The sequence below is a fragment of the Manacus vitellinus genome, unplaced genomic scaffold, assembly GCF_001715985.3.
Source record: "Manacus vitellinus isolate BGI_N305 unplaced genomic scaffold, ASM171598v3 scaffold_41_pilon, whole genome shotgun sequence".
NCBI classification, from domain to species: Eukaryota; Metazoa; Chordata; class Aves; order Passeriformes; family Pipridae; genus Manacus; species Manacus vitellinus.
In genome coordinates, this window is record NW_021940545.1 from 796,557 (window position 1) to 812,715 (window position 16,159).

The window sequence follows — 16,159 nt, forward strand, 5'->3', positions numbered from 1 at the left end:
TCAAACCAAGCTCAGTGCAGTATTGATGACACTGATTGCCTTTGGAACTATTGTGGGATTACATTTTTATGGGAGTGAGCAAAGCTGCAGAAAACCTGTTTGGTCTCCTTGGCCATTTCCATCCTGTTGCTGTGACACCACTTCTCCTCTGCTCCCCTCCCAGTCCAGACCAGCACATCTGGGGCAGTTTGGGAGCTACAAAGGCAACTCTTGACTTTTTGCTGTGAGAGGAAACAGAAAGACACATGTCAGTGCCCACACACACATGGGTAGGGCATGGAGTAAAAATTAGTTCAGCTACTTGAGAGTATTTTCCAAAGTGTTTGACACCATCCCTACAGTTTAATCAGAACACTCCTGTACCCCTGGGCAGAGATCCTGCTGCTCTTAAGGCCCCTTTCCTTAGGAACAACTGGGGAATCCAGTAACTCTTCCCCCTCACAGTTTGGCTTTGCAAAGGCAGATGTGGAGTTTACAGTTTATTGCCGTGCTGGAGACTGTAGTTTTTGGGATTGTGCTCATGGCAGGCTGTGATTGATGTTGTCAATCTTGTGCAGGTGGGAGACATCGTGTCTGTCATTGATATGCCACCAAAGGAGCTGACCTCGTGGTGGAGAGGAAAACATGGATTTCAGGTAGGCACAAACACCAGAGATGATGATAAAACTTAAATAAAGGCGGGAAATTCAGCTGTTTGTTCCTGGAGCTGCTGTGCTGCACAGGACTGACTGTGGGGATGAACAGGGTGTCCTGTGTTGGTGTCAGGGCACTTCCTTTCTCCCTGGGCTTGGGCTGGAGACACCCAGGGACTCCATGGGAAGTTTGCTCCCTGCCTGCCATGGGAAGGAGGGCTGGCCATGGCCCTGTGATGGACAGCTGGCCTGATGTTTGTGGAAGCTCTGCTGTCCCCCTCCAAGGCAGCTGACACTGTTGTTCACATCACCCTGTTCCTTCCAGGAGCTAAAACCAGCTCAGGCAGAACATCGAGGATTCAGAGAACTCCAGTTGACAAAACAGTGCCACTGCCTTGGACAAGCCACCCATCCAAGCTGTGCTCTCATGCCTGTGTTTGCTGGGTGGTTTAAAGATTGCTGGGCTCTGTAAAACTTCCAGCAGAGAGATTTACACTGAATTTTCAAAAGGTCCTAAACATACCTGGGAATTAGGTACCAAAACTTCTGTGTCCAAATGGCTCTGTCCTTCTAAAGAGTTTTATTCCCTAACTTAGATTTTCTGATTGGGAAATGTAAAAGATAAAAAAGTCTCTGTTAACAAAGCAAAGCCCAAAGGTGCTGCAGGTTGGGGGGTGTGACTCCTGCCGTGTCTCGTGTTTCAGCTCCTTTCAGGCAGAGGGATTTTCATCCAGCAGCTGCTGTCTGTGAGGGGGTGGAATTATGAGTTGCTCTGGAGAGGGTCAGAATTGACCAGACACTTGTGTATTTTGGCATGGAAAGTCTTCTCAAGGTTCCTCAGTTTTTCCCTGGCAGACCTTTCTGTGCCAGGTCCAGCCTGTGGCCCGGCTGTCAGGGAGCAGTTGGATCTCCAAACACTACAAATCCCAGCTGGATGCAGTGGCAGTTAAATGATCACATTGCTGCCTACCCAACCAGAGCTTTTGTTGGCTTTGGATCAGATTTGGGAGTTCAGATAACATCTCATTTGTACAATCAGAAGAGCATGGACATGTGATACCTGCTCTGAAATTAGATTTGTCTCTGGAGTTAACACATTGATATTGCTTGAACAAACTTCTGGTTTTGAACTGTGTTATGGCTTTGCTGGACTTTTGTTCTAATTTTAGAAGCCTTAAAGCTTTATTTGCTGTACTATTAAATAGAATCATAGAATGGCTTGGGTTGGAAGGGCCCTTGGAGATCAGCAGTTCCAACTCCCAAATATTAGTTAAGTGCTTTAGTACTGATCAGGCCATGCCACATTTAACTTCCAAGTGAATCAGTAAAGCAAAATAAAGCTACTTTGTGATCTGGGCATGAGTGTGGACACTCTGCACACACTGATGGATTACCAGGGTTGATGATAATTCCATTATTCGGTGTGAGCTCCCTGCCTGCTGTCAGCCTGGCTGAAACTGGGACTAGGTCTGAAGAGTATCACTGGTGATTAAAGACACAAAAAGCAAGGCAGCTCTTCTGCAGTGTGTCACTGCCTTGTACCTCCCAGCTCACATCCCATTGTGCTTTCCAGCACAAAAACACATTGATGAGACTGTGGAAAGGGGTTTCTGTGTCCGTGCACAGTCAGGCTCCTCACACCACAGACCTGAACAGCTGCAGAAATAGAGCACCATATTCTGGCTTAACAGAAAATTAGGGGTGTAATAATCTCGTGTCCTTAATTCCAAGCAGAAGTCTGTGCCAGTGGGATCAGGTCACCCTGAGCCTCACACTCTGTGCAGATGCAGCTCTGGGTTTGTGGCTCTCGGGATGTTTCCCAAATGCAGTGGAGTTGTATTGGAAGGAGTTGCTGGTGGGGAACAGCCCATTGTCGTGTTCCTGCTCCTGTTGGTACAGAGCAGCTCAGTGAGTGCTGATTAAAGCCATCCCTTCACACACAGGGAGCTCCTCTGCACAGGAGCATCTTCCCTGGGAACTGCCAGGGTTTGGCCATTCCTCTGAAATGTACTTCCCAGCTTCTCCTGGCCAGGAAGCACCATCAGCTCCCCAGAGATGCAGATTCTGACCCCGTACAAAGACACAGAGGGGTTTTAACCTCTGTCATGTTTAAGGCCCGTGAGATGTGAGTGTCCATAAAAGGTACATTTCCTGAGCTAATGGAGCTCTTTGACCATGCTAACAGTGAGAAGAGAGTTCAGAGAAAGGAAATTCATGTCTGGTGTTGCTACACCAGCCCTAGAGATGTAGCAGTGCTGAAGTGCCCTGGATGAAGAGTGTGGAGGGGAAGAATGTTGTTATAGTACTTGGTGTAAGTACTTTATGATAGGCAAACAGTTCTGTTCCTGTTTAGGAACACTGTAAAAATGATAGCAATCTGTTGAGCCAGTCATTTGAATTAATCAAATAAATCACCAGAGCCTGTCTTGCCAGATAATTGTGATTCTGAGGGCAGATAAAAGGACAAAGTCCTAACACCAAATATTTGGACAATTTGTTCATGTTATTTCTCAGGTTTTTGCTCTGTGCTAGGGAAGGAGCAGTGTTTTATCAAACCCACCACAGCTTCCATCATCAATCATGTCTTGATAGGAGGAGAGCAAGAAGAGGATAAAAAATCCCCTGAACGGGGGAAAAATCACATCTTGACTTGAAAGGACTCCCCTGGTTTTGTGCATTTGGAGCAGCTGTGGGTTGTGCCTGCCCAGGCAGGACAACAGTCAGTCCTGGGCAGGGGATGTCCTGCCCGTCCCCATCCTTTGGGATAACGGGAGGGCTGTGGGGCTGGGCTGGAGGCAGGTCAGTGGAAGGCAGTTGTGACAGCCTGTGTGAGCTGCAGTGGATCCCTGGGGGGGTCAGTGTGTTCCTGCCAGGCACAGCTGTCCCTCAGGAATGACTCACCATTCCTGTTGTCCATAGATTTCCATGGTACAGTGCCTTTCTCTCCTACCTGAGCTCACGACTGCACTGCAACACTTAATCCTCTGCAAAACAACCCATGAGGCTTCGTATCATCTTCTCTGGTTAAAGCAAAATGATTTTTAAGACATTTTTCCTCAAGCCTTTTTTCTCTTCAGATGCTCTGAGTGTGAGTCACTGCTTTCTTTGTAAGATTGTTCCCTAAATTACAGCCACCTCCACATTAACAGCCTTCCAGCCTTCTTTGTTCTCCTCTGCCTTTGCTTCTTGCTTTGTCTTTTTCATCAGTGACTCCATGTCAGCTGAATCATTAGGGACAGGCCCTTGTTTGATGCACAACTGCTTGTGGATGTTCTGAGTCATTCTGGTTTTTGGGAATGGTTTCATGAGGGGCAGAGCTGCCCCACAGCAACCTGTGAGGTGACAAAACCGGTGTGTGCAACCGGAGGAGGACTGGGCTGCTTTTAATCAGGATTACAGGAGCTGGAGAGGCTGTGGGGCTGCAGGGCCCTGCTTCCACAGAATCCAGAATGCTTGGCTTGGAAGGGACCTAAAGATTGTCTCGTTCTGATGCCCTACCACCAGCCCAAGCCCTGTCCAACCTGGCCTTGGACACTCCCAGGGATGGGGCAGCCACAGCTTCTCTGGGCAGCCTGTGCCAGGGCCTCCCCACCCTCACAGGGAAGGGTTTCTTCTTCCCATCTAACCCTTCCCTCTGGCAGTGGGAAGCCATTCCCCCTTGTCCTGCCACTCCAGGCCTTGTCCCAAGTCCCTCTCCAGCACCAGTTTCCCCAAGTGCAGGTTGCACACCAGGCAGGAATGGATCATTGGCAGCTCTCACCCCACACAGATTTTATTTGTTTTTGAAAGAAAGAATTTTGAAGAGTTTTTTGGCCAAGGTGTTCATCTCTCTTTAACAAGGGCTCAGGGTGAGAGGACCAACAGTCCCATTCCTCCTGTAAGTGCTGTCCCTGAAGTGGGAGAACCTTGGCAGGGGATGCTTTGGGAACGAGGGGAGTTTGTCCTGCTCTCTGGGAAGTCACTTGGCAAACAAAGCAGTGAAGATTCTTCTCAGGAAGGCCAAACAGCTAATAAAAAAATAAGGATAAAACCTAACCGTCTTAGGTTTTGCTTGACTTTCATCAGATTTAAAAGGGGGACACTGACTGAAATTTAAACCACACTTTACTTTTTGTCAAAACAAAAAAAAAAAAACCACAACCAAAATGTCTCAAACAGTGTTTGATTTGCCATTTATATTGCTGCTGCTTTCTCACTTACTTAAATTCCCTCCTCATACGCTGAAAATTATTACTGTTAAATTATTGTTATACTGGAAAATTATTCCTGGCTTTTCCCCTTAAAACCTCGTGTTACTTCCAGTTTTAGCAGCCACTGGCATGAAAGTGAAAAATAAATCTGTAGTAACAATTGCAGAACTGTTTGCACCCCCAGCCTGTGCCTTCCCTCTCTGGTTAAGGTGTTCTTTTAACCTTTAGATGACCTTGTATTTATCTAAATTTATACTCCCCTGGCTATTAATTTTCGGACGTTGCCAAATCCTTTAATCCTGGCTCAAGCTCTAGTAGTGCCTTGCTACATCTGTTGAGATTAACTCTTGGACTAAACTCATTTATTTATACAAAATCATGGAAAACTTTCCATGGGAGGAAAAGCATCTTTTAATTGGGTGGGAATGAGGCACAAGCTGTGGGTTGTGACTCTGGTGATGATCTCTGGGGGATCTTGAGATAAAAGTTAGAATAAATAAGTCAGAAAATGTCATTCATTGGACTGTGAGCAGTGAGGAAACACCAGGGAGCTTGTCAACACTAACACGTGAAAATTCTTTTTCCCTAAAAATCCATTGTCATTATTAGTGTGGACATGGCAAAAGTGCTACATTGAGAGCAGGTATAATGTTTGATTTGGGTTCTGAGCTATCTAGAAGCAGTGACATAACCATGCAGGGTCTTTCATTTCTGAATTCCTGTTCAGTGTATTGGATAGTCCATTCAGAAACAGGAGGAATATTATGTTAACAGTCAAAGGAAGTGAGTTTTGATTACAGTGTGGGATCTGGGGTTGGATTCACATCCACACTTAGATGATTAATGGAAGGTTGGGGGCCCAGTGCTTCAGGTTTCTTTACATATCCCAGGCACAGACATTGTGGGCAATTATAAAAGTTCTCAGAGCATTGGAAATGGAAAGAAAGTTCATCCCTTCAGCTGTGGAGCCTCCCAGATGATCGTTTCTGTGGTGGGCTGAGACTTTCCCTGGTTGTGTATATTTTTCCTAATTTAAAAATTGTCTCCTGCATCTCTTGCATGGGAAATGTCCAACATTGCATGAGAAATGTCCACTCTCAGGATTGAAGTTGGGGATGTTCAGACTAGAGAAGAAAAAGGTGTGTGGAGAACTCAGAGCACCTTCCAAGTGTCTCAGTGGCTCCAGGGGAGCTGGAGAGGGAATGTTTTCCAGGAACTGTGGTGACAGGACGAGGGAGGATGGGTTCAAACTGACAGAGGGGAAATTTAGCTTAGATATTCAGAAGAAATCCTTCCCTGTAAGAGTGGGGAGGCCCTGGCATAGGGAGAAGCTGTGGCTGTCCCATCCCTGGAAGTGTCCAAGGCCAGGTTGGACAGGGCTTGGAGCCACCTGGGCTAGTGGAAGGTGTCCCTGCCATGGCAGAGGGTGGCACTGGAGGAACTTTAAGGTCCCTTCTAACAAAGCCATTTTATGATTCTGTGATTTAAAGCCCTGAATATTTTGTTTAAATCCCAGCACTTCTGTGTCTGTCCCACTCAGCCTGTTCCTCAACAGCTCCCAGCAGAGCAGAGACCCTGAGCTGCCTGAGGAAGGGCCCCTGGATGCCATGCTGGGGTTTATGCTGGTTTTCTTGTGCTAATTGTCCTATTGCTTCATATAAACTGCCCAAAAATCAACACTATGGCATATAATTCCAGGATACCATCTCCTGGCAAAGCTGGCACACCCAGCTGAGGGAGTGGGTGCAGCCACACCTTGTGTAGGGTGTGAGATGGGCTCTGAGAGTCACTTGGGCAGAAATGTGATGCCCAGGCCAGTGCCAGTCCCAGGAGCCACAGCTGAGGGCAGGGAGATCTGCTGGCCCAGTGCTGCTGTTCCAGGTGCTGTTCCTGAGCTCCCAGAGTCTTCCCAACAAGCACATTCCAAGTGTCATGGATGACAGTTTGTCCTGTACTTGGTTAAAACCCTGCCCTGCTGAATTTGGGGGTGTGGGAAGAGCAGTTACCTGCTGGTACTATTAACTGTTGCTTCCCTTAGGGAATCTGGAATAGTTCCAGTCTGGAATGTTTACCAGGACACCCCACACATGACACTGCCACTGAATTGCTGGGAGGTTTATGGGGGAAAATCAACTTGGTGTAGGAAGGAGATGAATTTTTTTTTTTCCTCAGAGACAAAAGGGAGTTGTGTAAGATGAATAAATAGAGGAGGAACTGTGTGCCAGGCCTGGTGCTGACTGCCTTGTGCCTCCAGTGGATTTCATGGATGTGGGTACATGACTGGCAGCATCCAGGCCCATCCACTGGCTCTTTGCCACGTGTTCCTGTGGCTTTGGACCAAACTGTGGCTGCCTGCAGTGACTTGGTGCTTCCAGCTGCCCCATCACGTGCCTGACACGGGCCAGGAAATCCTGCCCCTGCCTTGGATGAGGTGTCTGGGGAGGGAGGTGGTGCTGGAGTTCTGTGCCACAACACAGGAGCTGTCCTGGGGGAGGAGGTGGGGTGTGACAGGGAAAAAGGTCTGGAAATATGAAACCAAGGGTAAAAGTTTCCAAAGCTCTGCTCTGGTCTGACTTTCACCTGGGATGGGAGTAAGAAGGAAAATGCTGTGAACTAGAAATGCTGAGAAGTGGAAAACTCCTCTGTGGTGACAGCTCAGTCTGGATCCTTAACCAGAGAAAGGGAGATAATGCCACTGCTCCCCAGATACAGCGAGCCAGGGGTGGCCTAGGAATGTCTGCAGGCACATCCCATTCCAACACCAGGATCCTTCCCATACCCTTTCACCCTGCTCTGGTTTAGAGACATTCTGCAGCATTTTTGCCTTAGAGGGGATTCAGGGAGAAATCACAGAAGGTGGAATATGCTGAGTTGGAAGGGACCATCAGGATCATTGGGTCCAACTCCTGGCCCTGCACAGGACTCCCCAGGAATCCCACCCTGGGATTTCCATATCTTTTTCCCAAAAAGCAGTTCTTGTACTCGAGGGTAGGACATGAGCTGTTTGTTAAAGGACAGGGCAGGAACTCTGCAAATTCACATTTCCAGTGAGTCGGTGTGTCCTTGCTGTGCCCTGGGCACTCAGGTTCCTCCTGTCACAGGAGAAGCTGCACTCAAAGGTTGGCAGATTTTTTTTCCCCAGGGTGGGGCCTGGCTTTTGAAGCATCTTCAGATGTTTCCTAAGGACAACTCTAGAATATTCTGTGTGTTACAGCTTGCTGAGCAGATCCACAGCTAGTTCAGAGGGTTCAGCAGCTTGCAGGGGGGTGTTGGAGCTGTTTTCCCAGTTGCCAGTAATGGATATGGATGGGTGGCACTGTTCTCCCTTCTCCTTCTCTGGGGGAAACCGAGACACAAGAGTTGCACTGTCCATGATCCAAAGCAGATCCAAGAGCACACCAGGCTCGTGGTAGAGATTCCTTTGCTGCATCCTGCTCTCCTCTAAATATTTTATTTCCACTCAGATCACTGGATTCCTACAAACATAGAACTCATTTCACTCCATGTATATTTTATTAAACTTGTTCTCAGTTCTAGGACTGAATTGAATTCAATTGCACTAAACCCTCACTGAACTTCTTTAGCAGGTTTTTAAACGTGCTCCATTTGAACACTTCCCTTGTTACCCACACTGAGCAGGTCAGGCAGTGAGGCAAGGACACAGCAGAGCTTTGTGTCTGCAGAGTGCCTTCTCCTGACTTAGCAAATAAGAAAGCACCTTTTTTTCTGTAATGGGACCACACCATGCAAATACATGGGTCCATATTTGATTTCAGTTTTCTAAGGGGATAAAATGTTAAAGTGCTTGTGAGTGTTGTGTTTTGGCAGTGAAAAAGGTCAGGTGTCAGTGAGGTTTGAGTAGAGAGAACTGAGGTGATACTGAGAGCTGACACATCTTGTTCTCTCATTAAATTTCTGTCAGAGACCTCCAGCAAACCCAGCTAAAGCCTTTCTGTCTCTGAGTTCCACCCGAGATCTAAGGGGGTGTAGACACTTGTCGCAAGTTGAATATCTCTGTCCTGTGTACAAGCTCAGAAACCAAACTTATAAAATCATATTTTACAGGACTAATGATTTGGTTTGTAGAACTTCTGGCTTTTTTTGATAAACACTAAATAGCTGTGATAACTAATTTGAGAAGTTATTTCTCTCATGCTGGTCATTTGATGATGGATGATGTTATGGGGCATCTGGCCAGGGGAGTTCAGGGGACATATTGAATTAGCAGTTGCTGGTTGAACAGTTCAGATCATACACCCAATGTTCTGCCTCCTTGTGTCTCCCCACAGGTTGGATTTTTCCCCAGTGAGTGTGTTGAACTCATTAACGACAAAGTTCCTCAGTCCGTGACCAACTCGGTGCCCAAACCAGGTATGGAAATCTCCTTTTTGGCTGCAGGGACCTGAAATGGAGCTGTCTGTGTTCTGTTCTGGGTCCAATATCTCCTGTACATTATCATGTGTGCTGATCACCCTCCACACGTACCATGTGCCCTCTGTGTTGGTCACCCACAATTCCTCTCCCACTGTTAAATGTCTTTCCCTTGTTGTGTAAACTCACATCAAGTCCCTCTCCTACCTGACTTGAGAGATTTTAAACTTGTAAAGAATTTAAGATACTTTGAGCAATCTGTGATTGGGATTTCAGTTCTGGTGTGCAGAGAGTGTTGCATATCAGGGGTTTTTTGTTCAGAACATACAGGAACAGAATGTTTTTGCTGACTGAGATGGAATAAATTAATTTGGTACTGGAAGGTTCTTTGTGTTTGAGGATTGATGGAGAAAGTTGGATATAAGAGAACTTGGAATGCTGATTGCTGTGCTCTGGGTGTGTGGCTCCATCTACTTCTTCCTGCCTTCTGGACAGTTCTGTGTGAAATACAGGCAAGTTAATCCCAAGCTCTGCTGAGGAAAGGAATAATAAATAGAGAATGAGATTTTGGATCTGATTTTACTGTCAACCTTCCCATGCTTCCAGTATGCACTGGAAGGGATCACACTTAGTTGTGCTGGCCTGAGATCTCTGCAGAAATTACTGGAGATGAAGCTTTTGTTTAATTCTGAAATTTCTAAATCTATATATTACTATAGATAAAGATATTTCTGTATCTCTTTTGTATCAAGAGAAGCAGTTTGAATTTGCAGATCTTTCTTAAAATGTTATTCAGCTGGCAAGTTGAGTTGGTGTTGAACTGGTGTTCTTTTCATTCCTCTTCTCTATTTCAGTGGTGTTCCTTATCTTAGAAGATTGCTGACTTGATACTTTAAGACAAATAGATGAAATTCAGAAGTGTGACTTTTTCTAAGGGAAATAAATGCATTTTGTCAGATCAAAGCTTGGGAGTTTGGGTCCAGTGGTGGAAAGTTGTGGTCCTGAGCTGTGAGTGCTCTGTGTGTGCTCTGGAGAGCTGGCAGTTCAGGGGAATGGTGTTCCCAGCCACTGGCACCTCCAGCCTGTGTATTCCTGGGAATGTGCAGGTGCATTTGCTGCAGTCAGTGGCACAGAGATCCCTGGCTGCAGCAGGTGGGCATTCCCTGGATCCAGGATCTGCCCTCCAGGCAGGGCGACTTTAGGCAGGGCAACTGCCCAACCCTAGAGCAGGCAGGGGCAACTTTAAATGTAAAATAACCCCAGGCCAGGCCAGTGGATCCAACCATGAGCAAGGGTTTATTTTTAAACCTGGCTCAGGCAGTGGATTAGCTGGAGGTGCTGGGGAGCAGTGTCTGCTCTGCCCTGCTGGGAGATGATGGAGCTGCACATGAACAGATCCCCTTTGGCTCTGACAACCCCTGGGGTGGATCTCCTCCCTCAGCCTGGGAGATGTTTAGTGTAAAGTTGTCACCAAGAGCCCAGGTCCTGTTCAAAGTCCTGAGCTGGGAGATGCTGCCCAGTCTGAGACTGCCCTGCTGCCCTGCCCTGGGGCTCTCTGGGGGTGCAATTAAAGGCTCCTCAGGAGAGCACTAATGAGCTTCCAGACGTGAGGAATGCTGGAGTGATGGTGCAGCTCCTTCTGTGATCCTGGCCTGCCCCTGCTCTGCACACAGATTCCTGGTAGGATCTTTTTGGTGCATTGTGTGTTCTAGCTTTTCCTCCTGGGAATTAACAGCTCTTGGGTGGGGGAGGAGGAGTCTGGAGACTCTTCCTGGAATGCTGCAGAAGTTGGTGGGAGCAAGAAGGAGTCAGGGAGGAGGTTCCCATGGTTAACACTCGTTGGATGTGGTGCTGGAGGACTCAAGGAATTCTCTGCCTGGAGGGAAAGTGCTTGTGAAATCCAGGAGGGTGAGAGGATGGAGGGGAGGAAGGAGCTCCAGCTCCTGGGCTGTTGTGTACCTGCACAGCCCAGGAAGGTGACATGGGGCAGGAATGAGGTGCTGGAGCACCCTGGGTGGCTTCAGGAGCACTGCTGCCAAATGGGAAAGTGGATCTTCCCAAGGGCATCCTCCAGAGCCTCACCAGGAACGGCATTGCCATTCCAATATCCATGGCATAATAATATCCAATATTCATGGGATAATGCACTTCCCTCACCCAGATTCCATGCATTTCGTGTGTTCTAATCCATGACTTAAACACACAGGGGGTTTCTCATACACTTAAATATCCACATCAGTTATTTCCCCTCTTTACCTCTGTTTAAAATACCAGATTGACTTTTCCCAAGGATCAGAGACTTCCCTAAAAGTCTCACTTGGAGCTGTTGTCCTCACTTGACATTAGCAGGGTTATTTCATCTTGAATTAATGGGAAGTTTTAGATCTGGCCTTGATAAGCCCTACTTATAACAAGCCAACTTTATTTTCTTTAATCCAAATATGATGTGCAGAGCATCCAGGACACTGTGTCTGCAGAGTGAAGCTCTTTGCCACTAAGGAATTTCCAAGCACATGCTGGTTGACTGTCCCTGGATCTGGCTGGGCTGAGGAACCTGATGAAAAGCAGATGGAAAGCAAAGAACTTCCTGCCCTGGGTTTCTATTATTATTTCTAATTAGAGGGTTTGATGTGTACAAGTGGTGGGGACAGCATTTTAATAGAGCCATGAAATATTGCAGTGGGCTCTAATGCAGTTCAGATGGGAATGGAAACACAGGGAATGGGAGAGGAGGGTTGGGATTGAGGGCAGACTCTGCTTTTAAACACTGTTTTCACTGCCTGTGGAAGGATGTGCTTGCACCAGTGGTGGTACAACCAGGGCTAAGACAAGGGAGAGAAAATGGACCATGCAGGAAAACATTATTCAATTCTGAACAGTCAAAATAATAAGAAAGAATATTGTTTTGCTTTGAGTCAACTATGAAATGTATTTAATAATGAAGTTTGGATTCAGGAGGTGCTAGAAGGTACCTGTTGAGTGGTATTTGCCCCCCAGTATTGGGTTGAGCCTGTGCCCTTGTTTTGTTCGTGTTCAGTCCTGTAAGAAAATGCTTTTTTTCCAGTTGGGATGCAAACTGCCTTCCTGATTCTTTCTATTTATGTAAAAACCCCTGTAAAGATCCAGTAAGGTTCTGTGGGCTCATCAAACCCCACATTTATTGAGCACTTTCCTTTTTTCTGAATTCTTCCACTATTTTTACTCAGATACAATACTGTAATGATAATTTCTCAGCCTAAATTGTTGTACTGGATCCATAGCTAATATGTCCTAGCTGATACTGTCAATTTAGCTGACTTTCAGTGCCACAATAGATGGAATCAGCTCATGTTTAGGAAGATCTTTAAAGATCCAAGATAAAGATTGCATTTGAATTTTAGATATTTGGTGAGAAATGAATCTTTAAAATATTCATTGTGCTGCTCAGAAGGAAAAATGGGAATTGCTGCTCTGTTTGTTCCTTCTAAGTGAATGTTTGGGCATTGCCTGTAGGTTCTGGCTGTGTTGACTCTTCCCATTCCCTTCTGTCCATCTCTGCTTGGTCTATTTTTGGGAAAAGTGTGTTTCTGTCTGTGTGTTCACATTGTCCCTACTCATCCTATGGCACAGGCAGCACTCCTCAGCTCTCTGTCCCAGTCTGTCCTCTCTCGTAATTCTGGATAGTCGTAGTTTAACAGTATTTAACCCCCATCTCACCCTCCCCTCACACATCACTTTGTTTCCTGTCTTGTCCTAACAAGCAGCGTCTTGCTGGGACCAAACTTCCTGCAGGGGCCTTGGGGGGGTCGTTTGGGGGAGGTTCTGGGCACAGTTCTTGCTGGGGAGCAGCTGATTTCAGTGGGGATACCCAGAATAAAGCTGCACTTTGCACTGGGGCTCTCAGAGCTGAAGGGAAGAAATGAGGGAGAAGGAGGTAATATTTCATTTTTTCGCCTTCCACCCCCAAAAAATCAGCATTTTTAAAGCTTCAGGGGTCCTTCTCACCAGTTCCTCAGTCTCCTTTAGGACGAAGAATGAATAACCCAGCAGCTCTGCCAACTTTATGGAGGAGTTTACAGATTCCTGTCTCATCCTCTCATTTAAATTGAGTTTAACAGGTAAAGACACTCCTACAACGCAGGACCAAGGACACAGTAAAGGGGACCTGTCAGTATTACAAGGTGCTATAAATGACTAATTTTCTTTTTTAAAACATCAATAACAGATTTATCCAGGTCAGCACACCCAGCACAAATAATCCACTGAACTTCAGGAGGATTGAAATTTAGGTCTGGCTCAGCAACAGGCTCTGTCCTGACCTGCTGCAGACTCTGGGCAGTGCTGAATGAATTAATTTTAACTGCAAAAATGCAAATTGAGTTACATTCACTGTGTTAGAGCTGTTGGAATCAAAACAGGCTCCTCAGAGCCTGGCTGTGGATTAACAACCAGGATAAAAAAACCAGGATAAAAACCATTGTGATTGGGTTTTTATTTTAATAAAAATCAGGAAGAAGAAGAAGGTGCAAATAAAACTTAAATTCTGCCTGGGTTGAACAGCCATTTGACACCAATGAGAGCATCACGGCTTAATTAGTGCTTTTATAAGGAAAATATGGGAAGTTAAATGGACATAATTAGTACCAGCCTCGTTAATCTGATGTAAACAAACCAGTTGTTTGGCGTTCATGCAACTGTATCATTAAAGCTGAATTGAGTGCAAATTTATTGAGCCAGGACAGGCATCCATGGCCAGCAGGGAAACAGGGGATGAGCTCAGGGCTGCCAGCAGGAGACACAGACTGTGCTTCCAGAGCTGCCAGAGCTCAGCACCAATCCTGCAGGAATCCTGGTCCCTGGCAGAGCTCAGCACCAATCCTGCAGGAATCCTGGTCCCTGGCAGAGCTCAGCACTGATCCTGCAGGAATCCTGGTCCCTGGCAGAGCTCAGCACTGATCCTGCAGGAATCCTGGTCCCTGTGCTCCTGCAGGGCTGGAGCTCAAACAGATTCCTCCTCCTCACTGAGAGGTGTTTGACAAGGGGTGTTTCAGTGTCTCTGTTTTGTTCAGTCCTACCTGGCCACCCCTTTCCTGGATAGCATGGGCAGGGATTTGGGAGGAGAGGCCAGCAGTCGGAGTGTGGAGATGCTTCCTTAGGAGGCTTCTCTGTGCCTTTGGAAGGTGCTGCAGGGATTGCCCAAAGTTGTGGAAGCCCCCAGGGTTTTCCAAGAAAAGCCCCCAGGATTGAGCCAATGGAGATTTCAGCAGGTCAAGGCCAACCTGCCCATGGAATCCCAGGGTTCCCTGGGAATCATGGGTTCATGGAATCCCTGAGGTTGGAAAAGCCCTCTGAGATGATCCAGTCCAGCCATTAACCCCCCTGACCGTGGCCCCCAGTGCCACATCCACGCCTTTCCTGGACTTTCTCTCTTCCATCCAAAAAACCAAATTAGCGCTTGGGGGTGAGGCAGAGCTAAATCTGCCTTCTCTGCAATTTCTGATTTTCAGGAGGAACACCTTTTGCTGACAGCAAATTATTCTCAGAAAAATTCTGAGATGTCTCAAGATAATTTCAGGTATCTCAGAGAAAAATTCTGAGGCGATTATTCCTCTTTTTGCATTGGATGAAGGGCAAGAAAAAGCAGCTGTTTGCTTGAGCACCATTAGAAGTGGAGGAAAATTCAATATATAGTAAAGCCTGGGCAGGGATGGGCCTTGTGCTGAGAGATCAAACGTGCAAAATGTTTGGGTTTTTTCAAGCTGGGACATGCTGGGTGGGAATTCCTGGATCCTAATGAATTTCCAAAGAGTTTAGGGAATAAAACCCCAACCAACTTGAAGGATTGGGTCCATGGTTGTATTGTGTATAACCCAGCTGAGCTTTGTATGAAATGAGCCCATTTTTACTGGGGGTGTGTTTTAACCAACTGTTTTTTGTTTGGTTTTTCCCTGTGTTTAATGATCCCTTCCCAGTCTCCCCAGCCCATGGAGCCCACCCAGCATCCTGGAGCTACTTCCCCCCTTGTACGTTTTCATTGATTCCTTTTTCCCTCTTTCATTCTTTCCCTGTTTCTCTGTGTCTCCTTTTCTTCCCCTTTCTTTTTCTTCTGTACATTCAGGTCAGTAGCACTGATGCCCTGAAGGATATTAGGGAAACCCAAACAACCCTTTATTCTAAGCTTTTTAAAGGCTCTTTGGACTTAAAATAATACAGCAGGGAAACAGCAAAGCTGATTTTAACTCTTTTCTGGAGGTCAGAGAATCATTTTGAATTCATAAAAAGATTGAAAAGATTAAAAAGAAAGAATTTAAGTGCCAAGCAACTAAATATGAATGTCAGTGTGAAAGAAAGAGAAGGTAAAAATGGGTGATGGAGTAGATTTAAACGTGGCTTTCAGTGTTTGTTAGACTTGGCAGTTTTCAGAAGCCAAGATTCCTTTTTCTTTTTGAAGATCAGGGAATGCTGTTTGTGCTCAGCATCTCTCAATGCCCCAAGTGAACTATTAAGTGGATTATTTATCCAGAGTCCTGCTTTATGTTGCCATGGTCCTTTTTAGATCCTGCTTGTGCTGCTCTGAATCTCCCAGCAAAGCCTGGTGTCAGTAAAACCCGGGGCTGTTTCTGGAGATTTATCAGGTTTTGCAGTAAAGGCCTCATTTCCACAAATCAGCTCCCCCTGGGATGGTGTTTGGATTCCATAAATGAGTCTTAAAACTGGATATGCAAATCTGTACATAGATATATTGTAACATATATAATATTCATGTGCATATATATTTTTTGCCCAAGCACATACCCACCTCCAGCCTGTTGCATGGAGACTGTGCTGATACCCCTGTAACGTGGGAAACGGGGATGTGCTTCCCATTCCCAATGCTTCCTCCAGGACAAGAATGTTTTTTGGCAGCAAACTTGTTTCTGGTGTGAGGACTCAACTTCCTGAGCATGTGCCAAGATTATCAGATGCCTCTGGCCAGAAAGGGAGACT

The 16,159-nt window shown here is 46.3% G+C and overlaps 1 protein-coding gene across 1 annotated transcript in view; it reads left to right on the top strand.

Annotated features, from left to right (window-relative positions):
• The first annotated feature begins 557 nt into the window (after positions 1-557).
• The window catches only part of ARHGAP32 (Rho GTPase activating protein 32), a 74,658-nt gene continuing 59,056 nt past the window's right edge, over positions 558-16,159 (top strand). The window contains exons 1-2 of the mRNA XM_029962042.1: positions 558-635; positions 9,112-9,193. Of these exons, the coding sequence (XP_029817902.1) occupies positions 585-635; positions 9,112-9,193 (133 nt within the window). The 5' untranslated portion in view covers positions 558-584. The remainder of the gene's footprint in view (positions 636-9,111; positions 9,194-16,159) is intronic.